Source organism: Musa acuminata, chromosome BXJ3-6 (genome assembly GCF_036884655.1).
Source record: "Musa acuminata AAA Group cultivar baxijiao chromosome BXJ3-6, Cavendish_Baxijiao_AAA, whole genome shotgun sequence".
In the NCBI taxonomy this organism is placed as follows: domain Eukaryota; kingdom Viridiplantae; phylum Streptophyta; class Magnoliopsida; order Zingiberales; family Musaceae; genus Musa; species Musa acuminata.
Genome location: NC_088354.1, coordinates 39,255,324 through 39,280,592, shown reverse-complemented (window position 1 = coordinate 39,280,592; position 25,269 = coordinate 39,255,324). Strand labels below are relative to the sequence as shown.

At 36.8% G+C, this 25,269-nt stretch overlaps 5 protein-coding genes across 12 annotated transcripts; 3 read left to right on the top strand and 2 right to left on the bottom strand.

The window, feature by feature from the left end:
• Window positions 1-306: 306 nt before the first annotated feature.
• LOC135640572 (uncharacterized) lies at window positions 307-9,434 on the top strand. Of its 8 annotated transcripts, XM_065155161.1 has the most exons (20): window positions 320-597; window positions 699-767; window positions 1,265-1,469; window positions 1,589-1,691; window positions 2,350-2,675; window positions 2,760-3,228; window positions 3,387-3,479; window positions 3,582-3,663; window positions 3,771-3,830; window positions 3,907-3,959; window positions 4,092-4,258; window positions 4,608-4,785; window positions 4,915-4,972; window positions 5,050-5,106; window positions 5,215-5,457; window positions 7,557-7,615; window positions 7,742-7,798; window positions 8,059-8,152; window positions 8,921-9,061; window positions 9,202-9,434. In XM_065155161.1, the coding sequence occupies exons 1-20, from the start codon at window positions 472-474 to the stop codon at window positions 9,283-9,285; spliced, it is 2,724 nt and encodes a 907-aa protein (XP_065011233.1). In that variant the 5' UTR covers window positions 320-471; the 3' UTR covers window positions 9,286-9,434. The 8 variants fall into 8 exon arrangements, with proteins under 8 accessions (XP_065011235.1, XP_065011233.1, XP_065011234.1 ...); XM_065155162.1 differs by having other exon boundaries at window positions 2,350-3,228; window positions 4,704-4,785; XM_065155158.1 differs by having other exon boundaries at window positions 2,350-3,228.
• A 2,098-nt stretch (window positions 9,435-11,532) lies between these two features.
• LOC135640755 (kinesin-like protein KIN-5A) lies at window positions 11,533-18,319 on the top strand. The gene is made up of 23 exons (XM_065155489.1): window positions 11,533-11,776; window positions 12,071-12,263; window positions 12,353-12,482; window positions 12,584-12,742; window positions 12,836-13,309; window positions 13,444-13,541; window positions 13,631-13,787; window positions 13,867-13,936; window positions 14,284-14,360; window positions 14,473-14,526; window positions 14,608-14,688; window positions 14,775-14,886; window positions 15,182-15,268; window positions 15,380-15,555; window positions 15,697-15,858; window positions 15,947-16,054; window positions 16,154-16,312; window positions 16,399-16,482; window positions 16,918-17,123; window positions 17,253-17,354; window positions 17,440-17,549; window positions 17,635-17,786; window positions 17,869-18,319. Exons 1-23 carry the CDS (start codon window positions 11,752-11,754, stop codon window positions 18,097-18,099), a joined length of 3,207 nt encoding a protein of 1,068 aa, XP_065011561.1. The 5' UTR covers window positions 11,533-11,751; the 3' UTR covers window positions 18,100-18,319.
• Window positions 18,320-19,818: 1,499 nt separating this feature from the next.
• Window positions 19,819-22,627, bottom strand: LOC135641861 (glycine-rich protein A3-like). The gene is made up of 3 exons (XM_065157640.1): window positions 22,385-22,627; window positions 20,866-21,208; window positions 19,819-20,345 (listed from the first exon to the last, which is right to left on the bottom strand). Exons 2-3 carry the CDS (start codon window positions 21,188-21,190, stop codon window positions 20,119-20,121), a joined length of 552 nt encoding a protein of 183 aa, XP_065013712.1. The 5' UTR covers window positions 21,191-21,208; window positions 22,385-22,627; the 3' UTR covers window positions 19,819-20,118.
• A 487-nt stretch (window positions 22,628-23,114) lies between these two features.
• On the top strand, window positions 23,115-23,822 carry LOC135641860 (histone H4). Its single transcript, XM_065157639.1, has 2 exons — window positions 23,115-23,206; window positions 23,306-23,822. Exon 2 carries the CDS (start codon window positions 23,337-23,339, stop codon window positions 23,646-23,648), a length of 312 nt encoding a protein of 103 aa, XP_065013711.1. The 5' UTR covers window positions 23,115-23,206; window positions 23,306-23,336; the 3' UTR covers window positions 23,649-23,822.
• Window positions 23,823-24,026: 204 nt separating this feature from the next.
• Window positions 24,027-24,822, bottom strand: LOC103989746 (uncharacterized). The gene has a single exon (XM_009408691.3). It carries the CDS (start codon window positions 24,745-24,747, stop codon window positions 24,142-24,144), a length of 606 nt encoding a protein of 201 aa, XP_009406966.2. The 5' UTR covers window positions 24,748-24,822; the 3' UTR covers window positions 24,027-24,141.
• Window positions 24,823-25,269: the final 447 nt, after the last annotated feature.

Genomic DNA, 25,269 nt, shown 5'->3' with positions numbered 1-25,269 from the left:
TACAAGAGATGGATTACAGTATTTCGCTCTTTTCCCTAATCATCAATCTAGGTGATCCTGTGATGGATAGGAAGAGAGTAGAAAGGATCTAGTTTTCCCTTTGCAAATTGTAGTGATCTTGGATCTAAAGACGGTGCCTTATAGATCAAACAGAGATCTTTTCAGATGGCATCAAAAGGTAAAGCTACGTATCGTAAATCAGATCTAATTATTTGATTTCAATCCTGACATAAAATATTACTTCCGTACTTAATTCGATATATTACAGATTTTATGCTTACACTACTTTGATAAACAAGTTTAAGAGGCCTCAAGAATGGCTCCCCACTTGGCTGCCGTGATCTAGGTTTTCCCAGCAAGAAACGAGGAGTCAAATCTTCTTCTGAGTTAATTTCAGATCGTGCAGATCCAAAGGACCATGATGTGATACGATCTAGAGCGCATAAAGAAAGGAAGGAGAGATCCTATTTCATGGCTAACGGCAATCAGCAAACAAAAACTTCAAAGCATACACCTAGCGCCTACATTTCAGATGTCAAAGGTTTGCTTTCTACTGGAGTCCTAGATGGATTATCTGTGACATACAAGAAGGATGAGGTCAGATATGATGCTGTTATCATCTGAAGAGAAGATATATTATCCCTTCTATTTCAATCTTCTGCTCTGTTTTTCACAAAAATAGTTGCCCATTTTTGCAGGGAAAGATTCATGGAATTATAAGCTTTGCTGGGTATCGGTGTGGTTGTTCCTCATGTAACTATAACAAAGTTAGTTGCTGCATTTTTTTCATTCTTTTCATCAGAAACTATCAGCTGACTCTGATAATCTTATTATATATAGATTTAAAAAGCCACCTATTTGGCCACATAATCTCCTGTGAATGAATACCTGCTTCCTTCCATCTTCACTGCATTAAACCTGGGCATTTAGGTAGTCCGTAAGTTTAGACACCATTTTCAGCAGCCAGTTGACCTCTGTAGACACAACCAGCTGAAAATATTGTCAATATATAGTATTTTGCATTTGTGACTGGACTACAACACAGTTCTGTATCTTTATTGTACAATTTTAGAACTTATATTTCTCAAATATCCAACTTTATTATTTAGATATCATCTGACATTACAAATGGAGCATTCACTGACCCAACTGCCAGAATACCGCCCCCAATTTATTTTTAGTAGTTGCTTAGAAGCTTGTAAAGACTTACAGATTGTGAAGTGTGTGATTCTTTTGTTTTCTGAGACATGACACTAAAATTTAGGTACTTTCTGCTCTTGAGTTTGAGAAGCATGCTGGGGTGACTTCAAAAAACCAAAATGATCACATATTTTTGGACAATGGGATAAGTATATATAAGCTTGTGAGAAATCTGAAGAATAGACATATCAAGCTTGGTTCACTTGATAAAGTGATAGAAAAAGAGTTTCAAATTCAACCCAATAAGGAGCATTTTGAGAATTGGAAAGGTTAAATATTTCTTCAAACTTTTCCTGATTCCTCTTGTTGGTTAATCTCTATTATAGACACATGAGTTTAATTTTCTCATTTGTTTCTTGGTCTTAAGACTTGTGCACTTTGTTTTCAGCATCATTTCAAGTGAATATAAATCAGAAGGAAACAAACAAAGATGTGGGTGAGACCCAACTTAATCATCTGGAAACTCGTACTGCAGATCACTCAGTTCAAGGGTGAGTTGCCATCATAACTCACTGGTAATTGTTTAGCAAAAGAGTAATTCATTTAAAATGCGAAAGATACTGCTATGAAAATGTAAAATTAAGTTAAATTCAACAAATAATGTGTCTTTTCCTAGAAATGGACCCCCCTTTATCATATGCATTTGAATATGTGACTTTTCTGTGTTTAGCATTTTATATCAGGTCAGGTTTGACCCTAAACACTACATGAAAAGGACATCAATCAATTTAATTTGTCTTAAGAACTCGGTGTAAAATAGAGATTGTTACAAAATCCATGTGGAAGTTTGACAATATCCAAACAATAAATATACAGTGAATTGTTGCCTGAAATATGGTTAACTACTGCTTGTCTTGAGAATTCCATGTTGGTCATATTAAACAAAATAATTAGTTGTTCTTTGTGATGTTCAAATTAAGTTACTTAACCAGTGGCAGCATCCTCTAGTGGATCCTTTGAATAATGAGAACTGCAAAAAAGAGGAAATCTGAAATGCTTCTACTTAAGCAATATAGCTTTCACACTTGAGTGTCGTCTGCAACATGTTTGCAATATACTTAATTTATGGAACTTTATTGATTTATATGATGCTTGAGTGTTTGTTTTGTCCTATGTTCTTTAAATTGTTCTGATTAAATTTTTGAGCAGCTTGTTCGGGGTAGCTGTAAGAAGTGGCACGAATTCAGCTCGGGATGTCACTATGAAGTCGAACTCTTCAAGACCACTGGAAGAATACTGCCATTCACTAGTTTCAAGTGTCACTCCAAGTTCCAAATACTTGTGGTCAACTATAGAAGACAATGCTCATATAGGTTCAAATTTTATCAGCAATTTTAGATCACTAGGATCTACAGAAAACAGTGGTGATCTAACACCAAATGTTTGCATGAAGCCTAGCTTTCCAGTGCCACCCAGCAATGGAATTACTCATGTAGCTTCAAGTCTTAACGAAAATTCCATCTACCCACAGCTAGGTATGGTAGGCATCATTAATTCGGTTCTTCCTATGAAGACTAGTCCCTTAGGGCTTGCTAAAGAAATTTCTCATACAACCCCAGGATTCACTGTGGAATCTATTTTTTTAAGGCCAGCTGAATATGAGTTTGGATCAGATCCTATTATGACCATGGAAACTAGTTCCTTTCAGACAGTTATAGAAGCAAGTGCACATCTGGCATCAAATGTTGCTTCAAATGTTTGCTCCTCAAATTCAGGTTTAGAAGATCAAAATTATCCAGATCCAGTCATGGATGAGCTGCTCTCATTAACGCAACCTACTGATGTAGTTTCAGAGATCACTTTGAATCAAAGCTCATCAGGTCCAGCAAATGAAAATGATATTGATCCAGCTCCAACTATCTTTACAGAACCTGGCTCAGCAGTGCCTGCTGTTCAAGAAAGCGCTCATCTTTTCTCAGGTTTATCTTCAAGTCTTTGCAAAGATTCAGATCTCTCAGCACATGATGCATGTATTAAACAGTTACAGAGCTTATGCATCTTGGATGATCAATCACGGTTGGCAAAAAGGTCTATATAAATGTTATTGTAATTCATAGCTCATCATCACTTCATTTTACTGTGCTTTTAGAAAACTCATTGACATGCAACTTTTAATAATTTGAAATTGGATATGTAAACACTTGCTTTTTTTTTCTTAATACTTGTATTCTGTTTGCACTATTTAGGATGTTGACATTGCCAGATTTACCTTATTTGTCAAATTCCAATGGCAACCAGCTGAAACTTAATGTTACAGCTCAAGGTGGTTCAAAGCAAAGGTTTGTGATTTACTCTGATAGAGTGAATCTGCTTCCAGCATTGCTCATCAATTATGGCTTTCTTCATGTTACAAGTTTTTTTTTTCCCTTTTTTTTGTTTAGGGATTGCAGTTTGCACCAATTGATTTTCAAGGAAAATGGTCTTCCAAATGGATCTAAATTGGCTTACTGTGTAAAGGGAGAGGTAGTCCTTTTGTGTTTTTGTGTGTGCTTATGTGTTACTTGGTGAGCTAATTGACTTGTTGGAGATGATCATCCTTCTGCAATCGTAAAAGGTCTTTTTCTTTGCAGAAAATAAAAAAAGGTTATAAATTTCGAAATGGTTTAATATGTGATTGCTGCAATGTAGAGGTAAATTTGTCCATGTTGTATCATGCTGAAGCTTGCCAATTGAATGAAAAATCCTAATGTCATATTTTGTAATCAGATGAGCCCTTCACAGTTTGAAGTTCATGCTGGATTCCATAAAAGGCGCCAACCGTGAGTAAAGTCTGAATTTCTTTCCTCTATTTTGGTTTATTACTTACTGAAAGACATAAAGTAAAAAATCCAAATTATTTGGCCTAATAAATCTAAATTACATGGCCTAATATAATTTCTGTATCTATGCAGCTACCGCCATATATATACTTCTGACGGGATAACACTGCATGAATTATCGATTGCTCTGTTTAATAGTCGGAACTTGACTTCGAGCTGCAGTGAGATGTCATGCACAATTTGTGGAACTGGTGGAGAACTGGTCAGCTGTGATGGTTGCACTAAGTCCTTTCACACAGGTGAATTTAAAGAGGTTTTCTGAGAATTCTATGCCATTCATATCAATTAATTGTATAAATTACTATAAACCATGACTAAAATTTTGAACAATTTTCTATAATGTAATTTTCATTCTAATCAAATCTGCTTAGTTGTTCAGTCCATGCTGGTTTCAACAATCATTTTCTGTCCTTTATGTAATGTAATCTCATACAAATTAAAATTTATTGTTGGAATGTTTAGATCATTTTAGTAGAATGATTGTAAGAGCTTAATACTTGTGAAGGAATGATGAAATATCCTGCAGCTTTGATGCCACTATCTGTTGCATGCTTATTTGTAAACCATTATCTTGCAACAAATGTACAGTTTGCTTGGAACTACAGAGTGTTCCTGATAGTGGATGGTACTGTTCCTGTTGCATGGATCTCAGAGTTACATCTGGTTCTGCAATTCCATCTTCAGGTGCTATCAGTTCAGATAAGCTCCGGTCAAGACTTATACTTAAGGCTGAAACAGATCAACTTCTTTGTTGCACCCTCTGCAAGTATGCATCTTCATCTAGATTGACTTTCTTGACAATATTTCTGCTTTCATACAACAAGGTGGAGACTTGTGCACCTTGTGCAATATTACTGGTAAGACTCTAATTTTTTTCTTAACATGTGACATGCAGGGATAGCTCCTTCATTCTCAATGTTTTTGATGCAAAAACAATTATATTCTGTGCGCAAGTATGTCATGTGTTTTTCTTCTTTTCCTTATTTTGACATTATTGCTCATACCAATATCTGATGACTGCTTCTTCTAGTGTGAAAGAGAATACCATATTGGTTGCTTAAAGTATCATGGAGTTTGTGATCTAAAGGTGAAGGCAGACTTATTTTTGGCTATTTCAGTGATTTTGTTGACGTAACATGAGAATTGAAGTTTGGTGGGTTGCATGGACATTCTTTTTGAATAATCTTTGCTATAGGAAGTCCCAATGGAGTGCAATTGGTTTTGCTGTGAAGATTGTGATGTAATCCATGCTTCTTTGCGAAAATTAGTCAATAATGGAGAAAATTTTGTGCCTTACTGGCTATTGAGTGTGCTCAAGAGAAACAGTTCACTTGGAGAATTTGCTGATGACAGAGAAGCTGATATCCATTGGCAGATTTTAAGTGGAAAATATGTGAGAGATGATTTGCTGTTTCATAAGGTCATTGGACTTTTTCATGTAAGTTGTATCTTTGCTTTGTTGGATAAAAAAATTCAGTTTTATCTGAAAACATGCTTTCTTGAAATCGGTAGATAGAGATTGTTTGTTTCTTTGTACATCCCTTAGTAGCTTTTGCCGCGAAGAATTTGGGATAAGAAGCCACTGGTTTATCTCTCAATATAAGTCAAACAACAGTAGTGTATCTAAGACTGAGGATTTTGTGGTAGACAATGGAGAATTATAGGAACGAAATTGTACTTTTGCTCTGTCAGATGAAGAAATTTAATTTTATCTTAAAACATGCCTGGTTCTTGAAATTGGTAGGTAGAAATTGTTTGATTATTTGTACATCCCTTAGTAGCTTTTGTCATGAAGAATTTGCCAATTTGTTATAAGAAACCACTGGTTTATATCTCAATATAAGGCAAATAACATTAATGAATATAAAACCGAGGATTTTGGGTTCAACAATAGAGAATTATAGGGACAAGTTGCTTCCAACAGAAAGAAATTCAACCAGTTTATTTGTCTCAAAAGAAGTCATCCACGGTCTCAGTAAACAAAATCACTATTTGCATGAATAGAAGAGAGAAAACAGGAAATCTGGATACTTGGCCACTGGCCAGTGACACAACATAATTCGTTTAGCTAAAATCGAACATACAACAATATCTTCTAATAGCTAGCTGACAGCCTGTTTTCTAAAGCAGCTTGTTGGCCACAAAGTTACACTGATCTGATTACTGAAGAATTAAAACAAAAAAGTGTCTAGTCAGAAATGTATCTTTCTTGTATTGGTATTAATATGGGGCCTCTAATAAAAGAAACCTACATGGGGTTACTGTTCATAGTAGTACAGACACCATAGCATTTATGTTTGGATGTACCATGATGTAAACTTAACTTGCTTATAATTTTTTGGAAGCTGAATAGCACCTGGTATTAATACTCAACCATGATGGATCTGAGCATGGCACATATAGGACTCAAACTTGGATTAAATTAACTTGAACCTGGGTAAAAGTCTTCCTATGGTAATGTTTAGATTGATTTTCCTTGGAAGTTGCTCTATCTTGCTTAACATTTTTCTTTTGTGTTGGTTGTGTTATGTTCTACAATCTTTTATTGCATGTACGGGTAGCAAGAACTGACAATTCTCCGTCCTGACATGTTATGGAACGTGGATTAAGGCTCAGATGTGGGCACACAGATTATAAAAATCTCAAACTATATGATGAAATACAACATAGATATATCAATAGAACTTCTGTTTTAATTTATTTGGTATTTAAAGCAAACCTTAACACCAACCTGTGGTGTAAGAAAATATGTAGTTATGAGACTGGAGAGCTCTGTTAAGACCCTGAGATACTTATACTCTTTGCCATCATTGTGATCTTTTATGCCATCTCCCTGAAAGAGTGGCAAGAAATGGTATGATGTGGAAGCTGACAACAATTCAGAGAGCACCAAAATTGATTGTTTCACTTCTGCTACATTGTTATTCACTATATGACAGTGGATAGGAAACCTTCTTATTTTTCAGAAATGTAGTGTTTGTTGGACAGTATTGAATGTCCTGCTACTAGATATACATATTCCATTATGAACTGATTTTGCCAAAGGGCTAAAACTTAAGGTGACATACTTTCACCTGAGTCATTTATTGCCCATAAAATTGTAGAACACAGGATTAAATTCAAAGTCAACTATGAGATTAAGGATAAGGTTGGTGAAAAAGAAGACTGACTACCCTGAGAAAACCAACTCCTTGAAATCTCACCAATCCAAATACCAAGGACTTCAAGAGCCCTTCTGTATGAACTATATCCATACATTTGTAAGCCCGTGAGTTATATTGAAAGACTGAAATCTTAGTCACACGAAAGAGAAATTGGTTTCCAGAATTTCAAGTCAACATATTGGCCATCAGGAAGACATCTAGACCAATTTGGTTTCTTTCTTTCCATAATATAGTAAATTGAGTTTCCTTGCTAGTATTTGGTAGTTGGATTTAACAGTTAGCATGCATGCATACATATATATGCTTTAGTATGACATGCAGGCAATGTTTGGGTTTTAGCAACTTTTCAATTTGATCAGTTCTTTGACAACAGGAAGCATTTGATCCTATAGTTGAAGGAGGCCAGGACTTACTATCTGCTATGGTTCACGCGTGAGTTCTTGCTCTCTCTATTCTTTGATGTCATGTGTATCACCCATTTAGTTACTGTTTTATCATGTATACTCTTCGCTCTGGGGTATTTGATCATTTGATGTAAATATGCTTGAGTTTTTGCAGTGAAGATGTGGCAGGCAAACTGCTTGGAGGAGTATATTGTACAATCATAACTGTAAAGTAATATACCTTGCTCATCTAATAATCTCTTTCTTTATCTTTGAATTTACCTTTTTATATTTGTGTAGTTATTGAACTTTGGTTTTTGACTCTCATTCTGTGAAATTGCCTGCTCTGCTGCAAAATCTACCTGAAAACCTTGGTTGCAGAGAATACCTACCGGCAATTGCCTTTTTCTTATAATGGTCTTAGTCTTACTTCATGTTTGTTACCACCAAAGCTTTGGTCAGCAGTTAATCATTACTTTTGGTAAATTTCAGGTCAGTCATCATATCAGCTGGTCTTTTTAGGGTATTCGGTCGGAATGTTGCAGAACTTCCATTGGTAGTCACCCATGAAAAATACCGAGGAAAGGTGAGAAATTATATCCTGCATTTAAACTTTGGCTCAGTTGAAGCTAAAGATCTGCCCAAAGGTCTTGCAAATGTTTAAGCTTGTTTCTGCTAGAAATTATATCCTACATTAAGGGACAAACAGGAGAAAATAGATTGTTGGACTTAAATAGTTTTATCTAAAAGATGTTGAATTGAATTTTTTTTCAGATTTATTTATTAGAAAGGTCCCTTGTAATACAAAAGAGTGGATGACCAATAACTGAGTCGTCTCCAAGAACATATTACTGTATGAATTAATTATCAACAAGAAATATGGATTCTCTTAGAGGCCTATTGTTAGAGACAAAGCTAAATATTTTGTAAATGATACCTGACCGAAGTTTATTATTAGCAACTTTCTAACCAACAACGGGAACTGAAGCATCATTCACCTTTTCTCCAAAACCTTTTTTGGAGTATCTAAATGCAAGTCTTCCTAAAAACTGACTACAACTTAGATCTTCAAAACACAGGAACATTAAATATTTTGATTTGAGTTTGGTCTCACTATGGAGCCATGAAATTTGAATTATCACTTTCGGTAGTGGGACTTTAGAGACATTAACTAGTAGTTCAAAATTCTTGGCTAGTTCTTGTGACCTGTAAGCATTTGGCTGGCAAAACCAATTACTAAAGTATAATTCTTCCGCATGAGGCTATTGAGAGTGATAAAATGAACTTTTTTGAGGAGTTTGAGCATATATTTTCATGATAGTGGTTAACATAACCCCTTTTACATGTGGAGCAGGGATACTTTCGAGTTCTATTTTCCCTAGTTGAGCGAGTACTGTATCATTTGGAAGTCGATCACCTGATAGTTCCTGCCAGCAAGGAAGTCCAGTCTCTATGGAAGGACAAGCTTGGGTTCGTAGAAATGTCAGAGGAAAGGGTGAGCACATCTTCTCTTTGCTCTGGAAGTGCCAAAAAGATCTTGATGATCCATCGTTTTAGATTGTTTTAGTGGGATTATTCGGATTGATGGATGGATCGTCGACACATTGTAACGTGGAAATCTTTGTATTGACACAGTTGCAGGCGCATCTAAAGGATTATCCACTGGTGATGTTCGAAACGACAACCATGCTAGAGAAGGCAGTTCCTCGTTCCTTTTGACGATTGGAAGTGATCTCGGTTTTCTTACAAACAGCGGCCATGATAACGAACGAAACCTGGGTGAGCCAACCATGCATGCATGCATTCGTGGTGCAATATGATGAGAGATTGTTTACTTGCATTTTTCATATTTTATAGTTCACCTTAATGCAACATTCAATACATTTATTTATTAGTTAAATCTCTCAAAGAAACGATTGACTTGTTTTTAACACTGCTGATCGAAAGACAATCTAATTGCTTTTTCTCATCAGAAATTGGTATATTTCATGTCTGCATTCCATCAGAATATGAAGCTAAACATAGAAGCAGCAAGTTTTGAAGGGAAAACTTGAATAGCTCTACCACCCACCCATCCATAGTGTTATGTTAACATTAATAAGACACTAGAGTTTAATTTGAGCTTAATTTGACATACTCAAACAAAACATTTAGAGTGACTGATGCCTTAACTTGGCAAGACATCTACCATTCCTTTGGCGTCATCCATGTAGCTCTCGATGTGCTATGGCTACGTTTGAAAGTATATTTATATTTTTAATGTATAATTTGGAGAAATGAGTTTGAGTGAATGTGCAGTTATTGTGAAATACTTCCAATGTTTGGTAAACAATAAATGAAAAATATATCTTAAATATTCATTGAGCTAAGTATTATTTGGTAAAAAATATATTTTAAAAGTTCATTCGATCTTTTACGATAAATTTACCCTTATAATATTTATTCAAAGAGTACATATTTTTATTTAAATCAATACGAAAATAAATAAATGTATGTATGAAATCTTATAAAAATTGTGTATTATTCAAATAAATATAAAATATTTTTTTTAAAAAAAATAAATAAATAAATATTTTTTTATATAAAATATAAATCATATTAATTTCTCACCGAATTCATTTATCAATCTTATAATTTTAGATAAAGTCATAGGATAGGATATTTTTAGAACTTAAAAAATTATATTAGGATCTTGCAAATAGTAAGATGATTAAGATAAGATAGACTTTTTTTTATTATCTAACTTTTGAAAGCGTCATTTAGGTGTATTGAGTTGACAATAAAAATTGAATATGATAGCTACGCATAAACATCTTGATTACATTATCAAAATCTAATTATACATGTTCGATGTATGAATACGGATGTATGTGTTCGTGCGCGAGATGGGTTCTCCCTAGCGGACGATCAAATTTGAGATTAATAGGAATAAGAGTCGTCGTAAAAGATTCGAGACTAAACATCATATATCCCAAAAAAAGAACAAAAAAGATCTATGCTGCTTGATTCCTCGCATATGCAATGGTGCATGCATTCTGCTCATGCAAGCAAATATCATATCAGATTAAACGGGTAAACAACAGCCCATCACCTCAATTATTACTTACAGCATAATGACTGATTAATGATGAGCATGGTTTATCCGGAAAGCTTAATTTTACTCTGGAAATGTAGAACGAACTGCCTACATCGCATCAACCCATTCAGCACGGAGACATAATACAGAGAAGAACATCTATAATGGTAACATTTCCCAAAAACAATGATACGATTTGATCTGAGACAAATTTATTCGGGAGATGGAGAAGCATTAATTTATAGTGCTCGACCAAAGAAATGGCAACGAGACAAACCAAAGAAGCATTCCTCTTCAAATTTCTTATATTCCACAAAAATAATATAAACAATACACAAAAAAATACTGCCACCATTTGTTTAGTAAAAAAAGCTTGTAAAAATACCTTACTAAATATTCTTTATTATTTTTTAACTTTGAAATAAGGGCTCAGATTATAATTTTTTTTTGTGGCTTCTAATATATTTTTTTTGTATTTTTATCATATAATTATTTGGTAATTTAGTTCATTTTTATTCGATAAATTCTTATCGAATTAAATTAAATCAGATCGGGAAGGAATCAGAGGAATAACAAGAGGGGGAAAACTAAATGAAAAGTATTATGGGAAAAAAATACTTTAGGAGAAAAGTCAAAATTAGTGGTTTTAGAATACCATAAATTATGGAGGGTTTTATATATATATATATATGTGTGTGTGTAATTTGATTACATATGTATAGTAGGGTTTTGTTACATACATTTAACGGTTGGATGCCGGACCAAACGGCCAACTAACGGCGTCAGTGATGGTTTCCGCTTCAATTCAAACCCAACCCATATAATTTAATGCCCAAACTTTTGGTCGATCAACTCCTCATTTCATCTCTCCCACTTCGCCCGAGGTTCCCTCCTATCCCCGTCGCTGCTGGAATCCTCTCTCCTTCTCTCCAAAATGCCTTTTTGACAGCAGAATCTCGCATAAACCCAGAGATTTAGTGCGGAACAATCACTCGGGGTCGGCGAGAGCGCGACGCCGAGTTCTCTCTTTTTCTCTTTATTCATATTTTTAGGTGTGATTGCAGCCGGCTAACGATCCATCGGTCTCTGGAACTCGTGGATCGCTCTCGATGTCGCATCGCCGGCGGTATTCTGGTACGTTGTTCCTCTGTCCTTTCCTCCGCTTCTTCTTCTTTCTGGTGCCGGCGCTGTTTTGGTCTTGCTTGATGATGCGAAGTGTTGTTATGATCCGTCGTGCTTTTTATTTTGCGGTTCGAGATGTTACGTTGTGGTGGTTTTGTTCGGTTTTCCTTGGCTGATTAGAGCTGGCGATCGGGGACCTTAGGCTTTTATTTTATCTTTGCGAAGTTGATGTCCGATCCTACTTAGGGTTCTTACTCGAGCAACTTTGGCTGAGATGCTAAAGATTTTGGAATCTCGATATCCCAGGTGGAGAGGAGATGGATGGCTCCCGGAAGAAAGGGAGATATGTCGCGGTGTCGCCCACACGCTCTCCGGGATCCACTGATAAGTACGGGAGAGGGCTGTTGGTTGATGGGAATGGGAACTCGAGCAGCAATAATTCAAGCAGCAAGCTTAATAAGGACAAAGGGGTTAATATCCAGGTCATTCTCAGATGCAGGTAAACCAATTGGACGCCAAAGATTTGGGGGCTCCTGGCTCATCTTTTCAGGGTTTGCTTCACCAACTCTATTGCTCGAACTATTTCAGACCATTAAGCGATGATGAGAAGAGGATGAACACGCCGGTGGTCATATTCTGCAATGAACACCGTCGAGAAGTTACAGCTGCTCATAGTACTTCCAACAAACAGATAGACAGAACCTTTACTTTTGATAAGGTCTTCATACCTCTGGATTCAATATTCTGCCAGTGCACCCTATTTTTTTCTTTCACTTATAGACGCATTAGATTTATCATCAGTTTGATAACTATATATAGGTTTTCGGGCCAACTTCCATGCAAAAGGATTTGTTTGACCAAGCTATCGTTCCCATAGTCAACGAGGTTCTGGAGGGCTACAACTGCACTATCTTTGCCTATGGGCAGACGGGCACAGGTAAAACCTACTCGATGGAAGGTGGAGGAAGAAAACTTAAGGTAATATTTTTTCCCTCTATAATACATTGAACAAAATGTTTCAGCTACTTTACTTTTTCTCTTGTCTCTAAATCATATACCGATTATTTGTAGAATGGAGAATTACCAAGCGATGCTGGTGTTATCCCAAGGGCAGTGCAGCGTATGTTTCACACGCTTGAGGCACAAAGTGCTGAGTACAGCATGAAAGTCACATTTCTTGAGCTATATAACGAGGAGATAACTGATCTTTTGGTGCCGGATGAATCAAAATTTTCTGATGACAAGACCAAGAAATCTATAGCTCTCATGGAAGATGGAAAGGGAGGCATCTTTATGAGAGGACTTGAAGAGGAGGCAGTGTATACTGCTGGTGAAATATACAAAATCTTGGACAAAGGGTCTGCAAAAAGGCATACCGCGGAGACTTTACTCAACAAGCAAAGCAGCAGATCCCACTCCATATTTTCCATTACAGTTCACATTAAGGAATGCACTCCTGAGGGAGAGGAGATGATTAAGTGTGGAAAGCTTAACCTCGTGGATCTTGCTGGTTCAGAGAATATATCACGATCTGGTGCTAGAGATGTGAGTAAAAGTTTAGTGTTTATCAAGTAGAGTTAGGTCGTTTGTATTTATTAGAAAATGTGACTACTTGCATTCCGTTCCCGTGATTTTCCGTTAAGAATTGTTGGATGACTGTTGAATATTTATCATTGCAGGGAAGAGCAAGAGAAGCCGGGGAGATAAATAAAAGTTTGCTCACACTTGGACGTGTTATTAATACTCTCGTTGATCATTCTGGCCATATTCCATATAGGTGTCACTGAAAATTCTCATCTTGTTTCCTTTTCCTTTCTAGCATGTTTGCATCTATTTTTGGCTGAGTATTGACCTTTTTTGTTTCAGAGACAGCAAATTGACAAGGTTACTAAGAGATTCCTTGGGTGGAAGGACTAAAACATGTATTATTGCCACTATATCACCTTCTGCCCTCTGTTTGGACGAGACACTGAGCACCTTAGATTATGCACACCGTGCAAAGAATATAAAAAATAAGCCCGAGGTCATTAACATTTTTCAGATTCTTTGTTGCTAAATTGAAATCATTTTCAAATGGACTAATCAAATTTATAATAGTACAGGTCAATCAGAAGATGATGAAATCTGCATTGATCAAGGAATTGTACGCAGAAATTGACCGCCTTAAACAAGGTAATTGCTTGATTTGCTGTTAGTCATTTTATGCAATTTTACATAGCTAGCAAACTGGAGTCCACATCTTCGAGTATTATGTCAGCATTTTAATTGAGGTATCTGTTAATTATCTTTTTGCTGCTTTGATGCATCATATGGTGACTATGATGGCCCTGATTGTCAAAATAATCACCAAGCATTATTGTTAAGTCTCACATCCTCTATGATTAGACACTGAACTTTCGTTTTGGTTTTTAAATAAGAATGTAATTTGATACTTCAACTATTAGTTAGATGAATCATTTGGTCTCGTTCAGGATATTTAGTTTTCAGATATGTTACATTATTTATTATATCAATTTCAGAGGTATTTGCTGCGAGAGAGAAGAATGGCATATATATTCCACTCAATAGGTTTTTAATTGAAGAAGCTGAGAAGAAGGTCGGTTTATGATAATTCACATTGGTTCTATCTTATTTTATGTGTGCCTTTATGGTCATTTTTATTTCATATTCATTTCTTATCATTCCATTTAATAATTGTTTTCATTCAGGCCATGACTGAGAAAATAGAAAAAATGGAACTTTATTTGGATTTGAAGGATAAGGTGCATTTAATATTTGATAATATGGTACCCTATTGTTCTTTTTTTTTATGGAAGGCTAAATCTGACACTAGGCTCTGACAGCAACTAGCTGTGCTTCAAGATCTTTACAATTGTCAAAAACTACTTAGTGCAGATTTAAGTGACAAACTAGAAAGAACACAGGTAAGTGTCTCTCTTACTTTTGCATTTACAGGCAATTCTCGAATTGTTTCTGGCAAGAGATCGATGTTAGTGTGAATTTGCTGCAGAAAAAGCTGGTGGATGCTGAGCATGCTTTGCTGGACCTAGAAGAAAGATACAGAAAAGCAAATTCTACAATAAAATTTAAGGAATTTCTGATATCTGCTCTACTCAAGTCAGGTAAGATAATTTATTATACTTGGAGTTCTATACATGGATGGCAGATGCTATATCAAATTAGAATATCCTCTTGTTTTACGACTCATTTGTTCGTTTCTATGCTATTATATGAGTATATCTTGCTCTTAACGTCTTTAACATGATGGTCATGTAACATCAAGTAAATTAGTCATGTTTTACATAATTTTAGGCACACATTCACTGTCTGGTCTAGAAACCACCACATCTTGCTTTTCCAATCATTTTGTTTTACAGTGTAGTGTTTGATGCCTTTGATTGGAAATGTTGCTAACAGAGAAGGCACTCGTTGAGCATGCTTACGAGCTTAGATCAGAACTAGAAAATGTGGCTGCATATGTTTCAAGCTTGTTTTCTAAAATAGGTTGGTACCTTTTTCTCCCTTTAATTTTTGATCTTCTAGATTGTGGTGCCATAATTCTGGTAAGATGCAATTTCAATTACCAATAATTTAACCTCTGAATTTTGCATACAGAGCACAAAGGTAAAATAGAGGAAGAAAACAGAAAGCTTGTCCAAAAGTTCCGGTCTCAATTAACTCAAGAGCTGGACCACTTGCATAGAACTGTCTCAGCTTCATTGATGCGACAGGAGACCCAGCTGAAAGAAATGGAAGAGGACATGGAATCATTTATACCTACAAAGGCCAAGGTATAACTATGCTAGATTAGATTATCTCCATTTCGTTTATCAGTATCCTCTTACATTTATGCTTGCAGAAGAAACTAGTTCAATTGTGAAGGTGCACCACACCTTAAGCAATGTTGTATTTTAACATTTTTTTATGCACAGGCCACTGAAGAAATCAGAATGCACGTTGAAAGACTGAAAGCTAAGTGTGGTTCTGGGATCAGAGATTTAGATGCTTTAGCCGGTGAACTTGACAAGAATTCAGAATACACCTTTGGAAGATTGAATTCCCAGGTGTTGAAGCACTCTACTGCCCTTGAAAATGTAAGTAAATTATTTTCTGTGGCCATGTAAACCTCTATGAAGTATCCGTCATAATAGTTTTAATATATGTATTCTTCTGGTTATCCAGTGCTTCAAAGGAATAGCTTCGGAGGCTGATCAACATTTAAATGAACTTCAAGTAGGTCTGTCTAAACAAGAAGACAAGTTAGCTGCATTTGCACAACAGCAGCATGAAGTAGGTTACTATTAGAATTTTAGACATGCAGAAGTTGACAAATTCTTCATGCTGATGACTATTGTATAACAATGGTTTTCTTCTTTTGCACAACAACAGGGACATCTTAGAGCTATTGAATCTATGAGGTCCATATCTAAGATAACTTCTAGTATTTTCGAAACCTTGGATATTCATGCATCCAAATTAACCAAGATCTTGGAAGAATCACTAGCCATACAATACCAACAACTGCATGATGTTGAGAAGAAGTTCGAGGTAACTCCATGTTCCTCGGGTGTTAAAAGTAGTCAGCAGTAGTTCATCTTATACTCCATTTATTGATCCATTGCCTCTTCCTGTAGGAATGTGTTGTTAATGAAGAAAGACAATTATTGGAAGAAGTGGCAGCCATGTTAGCTAGTTCAAGTGCAAGGAAGAAGAAGTTGGTAACGAAAACTACTTTTGACAGATGTGAAATACATATATCTCTTCTCTATACCTGCACAAGCTATGTGTGAAACTGTACTACTTTATGTTCACTGTTCATTTCCTTTTGCCAATGTCTTCTAATTGCAAACTTCGTATTAACAATGGTTTCTATTGTTCAAATGTAGTAGCAAATGATTTCATTTTTAACATTAATATTAATATCTGAAATCATCTTAATTTCAATGGCAAGAATATTGGAGAAAGATTAAAACTGGCTTAAAGCACTTTTAAATGCGTCCTATCCAATAACTAATTGCTTAGACATGGCATTATCTTTTAGGAGTCTTTCTATTCACTGTTATGAATTTGTTAATGGATGCCAAAAACTCATTGTTTGAAATAGGGTTGAAACAGAGACAATAGAAGTTTGACATCTGTTCATGTTCTTTTAGGTTCAAACCACAGTTGATAGTCTCCGAGCTAGTGCTGTTGACAGAACAAGTAATCTACAAAAGGAAATGTCAACTGCTTCCGATTTTACTTGTCGTATAAAAGGACAATGGAAAGCATACATGGAAGAAACTGAAAATCACTATATTGAGGATACTGCAGCAGTTGAAAGTAGCAGAAATGACAGAGAAGAAGGTTTAAAAAGTTGGTAAGTCAGAATGGATAATTGCCATGAGAATTTCTATACTGCATTGTACTGTACTCCTTTTTTTTATTAATCGCTGTTGTTAGCCTAATTCTTTATTGAATTTTCTTTTTTCTCTATAACAATTTGCAGCATGGCAAAGGCTAGAATGGGTACACAACAATGGAGAAATGCTCAAAATTCCCTGCTGATTCTTGGTAAAGGGAATGAAGCATCAGCAGGTTCAATTGTCAGGTGATTGAAGCAAAAGATCTAATGATTTTCCAGTTGTTTTATGGCTAAAGTTTTTGTCTTACAAACCATTTGTGAACCCATGCAGGAACGGATTGGATGGCAACCAGCATCTGCGTGCCAAATTATCTTCTGCTGTTTCATCAACCCTTGAAGATGTCAATACTTCAAACAAGGATATTTTATCGTGCATCGACTGTAAGATGTTCCCGCATATTGCTTCCCATTTGACAATGTATAAGAATCAGTATCTAATGACATTTATATCATCCAACTTTTCCAGCTTCACTAAAACTCGACCAAGATGCATGTGCAAACCTAGACAGCGTGCTCGTTCCATGCCATGGGGAACTAAGAGAATTGAAAAATGGTCATCACCACAAAATTGTGGAGATCATAGACATTGCAGAAAAATGTCTTGAAGAAGAATATACAGTAAGTATTATATGAATGGACAAAATGGAGGTATTTATTTCATCTTCATGTTCATCAACTTACTGCATAACAAATTGAGCAGGTTGACGGACCATCTTGTTCCACCCCAAAGAGACGATCGATCAGTCTGCCAAGCATAGCATTGATCGAGGAACTACGGACTCCAGACTTTGAGGAACTATTGAAGTCATACAGGGATTCAATGTCTGCTTCGAAGCAGGCGAACGGCGATGCAAAACATTTATCTGGTTCGTATGAGTCTCAGTTTCAGTCTTTGAGAGATTCAAGGATTCCACTAACAGCCATCAATTAATTAGGGCAAATAACGTAGTAGTTAGTTCTCAGCTTATACCTGCATGTACAGAGCATAAGAAGGGAGTAAAGCATATTTCATTCTTTCCAGCTTCGTTAGAGTTTCATTCATATCACCCAAGCTGGGTTTTCCAGCAGTGAAGCTCTATTCCATGGCTGTATATGTACATATAGTTTCCCTTTTTCTACAGAATAAATGGTGAGGATGGGATACGATCTTACTATCAATCTTCAAAGATTTTATACGCTCTTCTCGGATCAAGTATTTTGGGTGTAAAATTATGTCATCATCAGATTAAATATTTTTTATAAAATTTATAGGATGAGGATGTGAAATATATATATATATATATATATATATATATATATATATATATATATATATATATATATATATATATATATATATATATATACAAATACATACATATATATATATATATACAAATATATATATATATATACAAATATATATATAAATATATATACAAATATATATACAAATATATATACAAATATATATATGTATATATATATATATATGTATATATATATATATATGTATATATATATCATCCCCAGACTAAGTATTTTGGGTGTAAAATTTATATCATCATCAGATTAAATATTTTTAAACCCTTTAGTTTTTAAATAAGTGGATGTGATACATTACTGACAATTAATATTTTAGATGAAAAAGATAAAAGGACTAGTGTACCTTATATATATATATATATGATTTATTCATTTTATAGCATGGATATCTTTTTTGTTTTCTCTTATTTTTCAGATTGTTTTTGTTACTGATTTATCAATGCAGTCTGTGAGATTCTTCATGTAAGATGTTATTGTGACTATCGAACAGTATTCTTCGAAACAAATTTAACGAGCACGGGAGAGAACCGTCAGGAAGCATCGGGTGGTGGACCGGAATACCTGAGGAAAACGAGACACGTGACACGTGAGGAAGATGGAGAACGCATGCCGGATGTTGGACCCCAATACCTGCAAACGTGTCTTTTGTAAACGTTTTTGCAAAACAAATCTTATTTTTGTTTCAAGAATATCTTTTCCACAATATTTTAAAAACATGGCAAAACATTGCCTTTATATTTTTTTTCATTTTATTTTATTTTTACAGAAATAATATAATAGATGATGAAACGAGATTTCATCGTAACAATTGAACTAGTTGACATCTTCATATAAAATTCTTGTGCGAGTAATATTTGTCAAAAGATCTTTATTTATATGATAGATACCTAAAAGTTACATCTTTATATATATATATATATATATATATATATATATATATATATATATATATATATATATATATATATATATATATATATATATATATATATATATATATATATATACCTAAAATTCTAATAATATCTTTTTTTTTACTTAATGCTTGAAATATTCTTGATTTGACAATCAATCATCTATCCAGTGTCAATATATAGGATTAATGGATCCAAGAGACTATATATTATATATAACTTTTTTTGAATTTTTCTCAAGAAAGTACTTCCATTTTTAGAAATACCTAACAACATTTTTAGGTAATTCTCTATTACTTGGAATACCCAACCACCTATAAATGATGGTAAAGGATCCATCATTCTAATTCAAAATATTTGCGACATCAAATATGATTTCTATGGAGAAACTCCATGCAACCAGTCCAATCTAAATAAGAAAAGACAAACAATTGATAAGCATAATTTCTACTTAACCAATGTTTGTCCAACCAATAGAACGGCTATACCAAGACAATGTACCAAATCTCACAAGAAATCCTCAGGAGTAAACAACAAAGTAGTACACCAAGATCTACGCATGGAATGGAGAAAGCAGGTTACCGGTAGACAATTTCCATAATATGATTGTTTCTTATTCGTTAATACAGACTAGGAAGGCCAGATGCATTAGAGATGAAATGATCAGCCGCATAATTATGACTCCATATCTTCAAATTATTAAGGTTTTACTAGCATTGACACCTGAATACTCACTTCCACTTCCTGAACTTGCCATGCTTCCCATGTTTATGCTTGCCATATTTGCCGTGCTTGAACTTGCCATGGTGCTTGAACTTGCCATGGTGACCAGGCATATGGCCATGGTAGCCACCGTGCCCAGCATGATGATGACCATGAGCCAGGTGGTGTGCTCCATACCCAGCTGCAGCCACCGCTGCACCACCGGCTATCAGTGTGCCCATATGAGAACCATGGCCTGCAAGTAGGTGATGGAAATTAAGCACACCGACATCAAAACTTTTCTCAAGTAGACAAGTCTGCAGTATGCATAACTTGCTCTGAAAAACTGTGGCTTAGAGAATTAGAAACCCTGCTTGTGAGAATAATTTGTTATTGTTATGTTTATGAAAAATGCTTCTGATCAACTTGCTAAGAATTCAAAAAAGAACAAAAAAAACTTGGTAGGAATTCAGTGACGAACATATATCTTAGTAGAATGGACTAATTTAGCACCTGCAATAGAAATTAATAGCTTGATGTGGGGCAGCAGCACATAGACAGCTATCTTGATGTGCTTGTGAGAATGATTCATGCAGTCTTCATAGAAAAATTTAAGCATTCTAAAAATCAGCAGAACTCTATGTTGCAAATAATGAACTGAAAAGTTTTTTTTAACGAAATCATTCTTTTTTTCTATTCTTTGGGAAATAATATGAACCAACTTGTTAAAAGCAACTTGCATGAACTGGTTTAGCATTTGGAGTAACAATTCATACCTTGATGTGGTGGAGCAGATGAACCAGGATAACCTGCAGGTGGGTATGCAGTAGGGGGATACCCCTGAGGAGGGTATCCACCAGTAGGGGGATACCCCTGAGGAGGGTATCCACCAGGTGCAGGGGGGTATGCAGCAGGGGGATACCCCTGAGGAGGATACCCATATTGAGGAGGGAATCCACCAGGTGCAAGGGGGTAAGGCTGTGGTTGGTATGCCTCAGGCGGTGGAGGATACCCTGCTGGCGGATATCCAGGATAACCATGTCCATGTAATCCTTTGTCGCCGCTGCCTTCCCCATCATGCTTATCCTTCCCTCCTCCCATTTTCCTCACTGCAAGTGGCTGGCACAATGGAAAAACAAGAAGGGAAAAGTAACAAAAAACGAAAAAGAAGAAAGAAAGAAAGAGTAGCAGTAGGTCACTGGAATTGCACTTGCATTCATGATATATAATAAAATTTTATGAGGATCAATCCAACAACACTCATCTAAAGCTGGTGGCCAGTTTGTAGCCCATGCAACCCCAAAATGACTAATCACAACTCTCAATTTTCAGATTGCATTTTAAGCCTAAGGAAGAATCTAAATTAAGATGCATATAGGAAGCTTAACTATACGGTGCATAGATTTCTTCCGGCCTCAGATAAGCCAATGGGCGCATGGAAAAAAGAAAGCAAAAAAAAAAAAAAAACTCCCCCTTTTTTCCTATTTCTTGTTTTTCTTATGAAGGTTTAAACCTCATACATGATTTCTGTTTCTTGATCTTTTGCAAGGGCAACTAATCCCACAAGTACTTTAAAGAGCTTTGAGAACAAAAAAAAGATTTGAGCATCATTTAGAACTTTTTCAAGTACAATAAAATTATACATTTGCCTTAATTTTTGAAACAGTAAAAAAAATTAACTCAAATATCCCTCGTAGAATTCATTAGTTGGAGCAAAAACATTGACGATTATCGATCTTGATTGCTATCAAAAATAAAAAAATGAACTAAATGCACGAAGCTCCCATCAATGAAGAGAATCAATATACGAAGCTACGGTATAGAGGTGCTATGTTTGAGACTCGGACATTCTGTCTCCCACGTCCCGTATCAGACCAGCCCACACTCGATGCCACAAAACTCTATCAGAAACCAAGATCCCAACAATCTAAGAATCCGTCATTCATGGATCCAAGAACATCTGTAGACCTACTCTGTTATCTAAGATCCAAGGTCTCTTACATAGCAGAACCGTGTCTGGTTTCCATCCTCCCCACTAGCCAATATCCAAGATTTTCTCGACATGCCGGAACCGGATCTTGTCAAACCATCCCGTGCCAAGATTTGCCCCCAGTAATCCCGGACTAATTCATATAGGACATTCTACGAAAATTAAACCCCAACAGATAGAGGACAAACCTAACGGCGATCCCGATCAAGAAAACAATTGATCTGCAGATGAAGTTCTAAAGAATAGAAACCTAACGGCAGCAGCGTCGTCAATGATTCCGATCAAGAAATGGGGAAGAGGCTTACCAGGACTACGGAGAGGAGAATCGCAGATCCGCAAAGCTCGGAAGACGCACACGCACACTCGCTCTCTCTCTCTCTCTCTCTCTCTACATATATATACGTGTGCGTCTTCTTTGTTCGCTTCCTACTACCAGGAGACTCCACTCGAAGGGCCCACGCAATGTTGGGGAGCCCACTACCATTTCGGGAACGTTTGTTCGCGGGTCCACTCTTGGTGGGGCCCTCTGGGGTCACGCCCAACCATGTGAAGATTTAGGTGGTGGGTTTCTCGTTTAACACCCACTTGGGTATTAATAATATAAATTATATATATATATATATATATATATATATATCAAGAAAGCTGCATCCGTTTTAATTTTATATCTTTTCAACGCTCCACCCATTTTAATTTTGGATTTGTAGAAACTTCATAAAGTAAATAAAATTAGATTCTTAGAAACAAGAAATTTGGTAGAAATCTTTTAACGTTGCTTGGTAATATTATGATTAAATGCTATTTATTTTTTTATTTAGCTCCGGAAATTAAAACCTTTCTCCTGCCACGTTCCAAACACGTGATCAAGGTGGTCCGGATTTGGGTTGATTCACCTACGCGTGAGAAACAAATCCATAAGCGCCAAGCTTCGCATCATCTGCCACTTCAGCGATCCGTGCTTATCAAATTAAACCAACATGAGCCGTCCATCTATCCATCATCAACGGCTACAACTACCTCCAAGTCCGCACCTCGGATCTGCAACCTCGTCATTGTCACCATAAATATTCATCAAACCCGACGACACTCCTCCGTCGCTCCGAGCGCAGACGATCTCATAACCTGAGGCATGTAGACGATGTTTCCTCTTCCCGTCGATGGCTAGTTTCCTAAATATCTTTCGTGATCTTTGTGATTTGATCTAATGGCGCTTCCGATTGATGCAGAAGCTTGTAGGTTTTGCTCTGTCCGAAGGCGATGTCGGGGCGAGGGAAGGGCGGCAAGGGTTTGGGCAAGGGCGGGGCGAAGCGCCACCGCAAGGTGCTCCGCGACAACATCCAGGGCATCACCAAACCGGCGATCCGGCGCCTGGCGAGGAGGGGCGGCGTGAAGCGCATCAGCGGCCTTATCTACGAGGAGACCCGCGGCGTCCTCAAGATCTTCCTCGAGAATGTGATCCGCGACGCTGTTACCTACACCGAGCACGCCCGTCGGAAGACCGTCACCGCCATGGACGTCGTCTACGCCCTGAAGAGGCAAGGAAGGACTCTCTATGGTTTTGGTGGTTAGGGCTTTGTGTTTGTTAAAAGTCTTGCTGTCAAGAAACTAAAAACGATGGCGGATTGGATTAGTCGCTAATCTAATGGTTTCTTTAGTCTAATGCCGTCTGGTTGTCTTCGAAGCTTCGTGTATAAGAAGAGTTCTGTAGCCATTTCTCACGATTATGCAATCAATATTACAGTCTTTCTGGGAATTTGATTTGGTTTTCTCGAAAACGATGGAATGGAGTGGTAATTAAATCATGCCAACCAAATTACAATTAGAGAGAGTTTTAATAGCAAAAAGAAGATTTTTAAAGGATTTGAAGTATAATTGTAGAGTGAATCCTGATTATGCAATCAATATTACGGTCTTTCTGGGAATTTGATTTGGTTTTCTCGAAAACGATGGAATGGAGTGGTAATTAAATCATGCCAACCAAATTACAATTAGAGAGAGTTTTAATAGCAAAAAGAAGATTTTTAAAGGATTTGAAGTATAATTGTAGAGTGAATCCTGACCGTCAATCACCGGCAGCAGCGGAGGAGGAAGCCGGTGGTTTCTCGGGCCACACGCTGATTCTCTCCTTGTCGAATTTGATGAAAAGGGCGCCCGCCGCGGCGACGGTGTAGATCTGGATGAAGATGACGGCCGGCGCGTGGTAGCGGAGCAGCCCCTTGCCGGAGCCTAGCTCGACCAGCAGCAGCGCAGCCAGCCCGAGCCCGGCCAGCCGCCCGTTTAGCCGCTCGCTGTAGGGGGTGAAGCCCACCTCCACCGGCACGCCCCCTACAGCCATCGGCTCCCGCAGCGGAACCGGCGGGAGCAGCACGCTGCCCTTCTTCTTGCCGGATGAACCGGCGCCAGCGCCGGGGGTCTTCCGGGCCTTACGCTGCTCGGCCTTCTTCCCGGTGCCGCTGCGGTACTTGAGCCGGATCTGGTTGAGCCGCTTCTCGAAGGAGGGGTCAGCGGCGGCCGGGGACTCCGCGGAAGCGTCCGACTCGGCGGGCTTGTCGTCGCCGGCAGCGGCGCGAGGGGGGAGCAACATGGGCGGCTTCCATGTGAAGAAGGTGGGCGGCGGGCTGAGGGTGGAGGGGAATGGGTTGGAGATTTGGAGTGCTTTGCCGGCCATGACTTGCTCTCACACGTCTGTGTGTGGTCTCGCCCCCTCTCTTCTTTTCCTCTCTTGCGCACCGCAGAGAGCTGTGGATAATGCCGTTTCTTTCTATTATGCAATTTACACTATTTTTAGAAAATAATATTATTATATATTTATTAATATTATAAATAATAATATTTTTAATATTATAAATTTTATTAAAAATATTATAATTGATAGATATCTTAATTTTTAAATCAATAGTGATATCTATTCGAAACCATAATTTTTATTAAATTTCGAGTCAATATTTGTGACTTATATATTTTTAATAGAATTATAGTGTTTTGATGGGTATCAAAAAACGGTGTAATCATATTTCAAAAATATTATAATTAACCATGTGAATCTTTATAAGAGGGATTAGATTGGTTCACCCATGGATTGATCCATAGGGTGTAATCAATACTGCTCCACTTGCCTTATCAAGAGGTTGTTTTAGGATTATTATAAATGAGGATTTTTTTAAAGAAATATGAAAAGAGATTTCAAATC

Excerpts from the sequence above, each read along its gene's own strand:
- LOC135640572 (XM_065155163.1), top strand. The coding sequence starts at position 472 with ATGGCTAACGGCAATCAGCAAACAAAAACTTCAAAGCATACACCTAGC. Across the intron at positions 4,877-5,049 it reads CACCTTGTGCAATATTACTG|TGTGAAAGAGAATACCATAT; the intron begins GTAAGACTCTAA and ends TGCTTCTTCTAG. Across the intron at positions 5,107-5,214 it reads ATGGAGTTTGTGATCTAAAG|GAAGTCCCAATGGAGTGCAA; the intron begins GTGAAGGCAGAC and ends TCTTTGCTATAG.
- LOC135640755 (XM_065155489.1), top strand. The coding sequence starts at position 11,752 with ATGTCGCATCGCCGGCGGTATTCTG. Across the intron at positions 14,361-14,472 it reads TTGAAGAAGCTGAGAAGAAG|GCCATGACTGAGAAAATAGA; the intron begins GTCGGTTTATGA and ends GTTTTCATTCAG. Across the intron at positions 16,313-16,398 it reads ATGTTGAGAAGAAGTTCGAG|GAATGTGTTGTTAATGAAGA; the intron begins GTAACTCCATGT and ends CTCTTCCTGTAG.
- LOC135641861 (XM_065157640.1), bottom strand. The coding sequence starts at position 21,190 with ATGGGAGGAGGGAAGGATAAGCATGATGGGGAAGGCAGCGGCGACAAA. Across the intron at positions 20,346-20,865 it reads ATCTGCTCCACCACATCAAG|GCCATGGTTCTCATATGGGC; the intron begins GTATGAATTGTT and ends ACCTACTTGCAG.
- LOC135641860 (XM_065157639.1), top strand. The coding sequence starts at position 23,337 with ATGTCGGGGCGAGGGAAGGGCGGCAAGGGTTTGGGCAAGGGCGGGGCG.
- LOC103989746 (XM_009408691.3), bottom strand. The coding sequence starts at position 24,747 with ATGGCCGGCAAAGCACTCCAAATCTCCAACCCATTCCCCTCCACCCTC.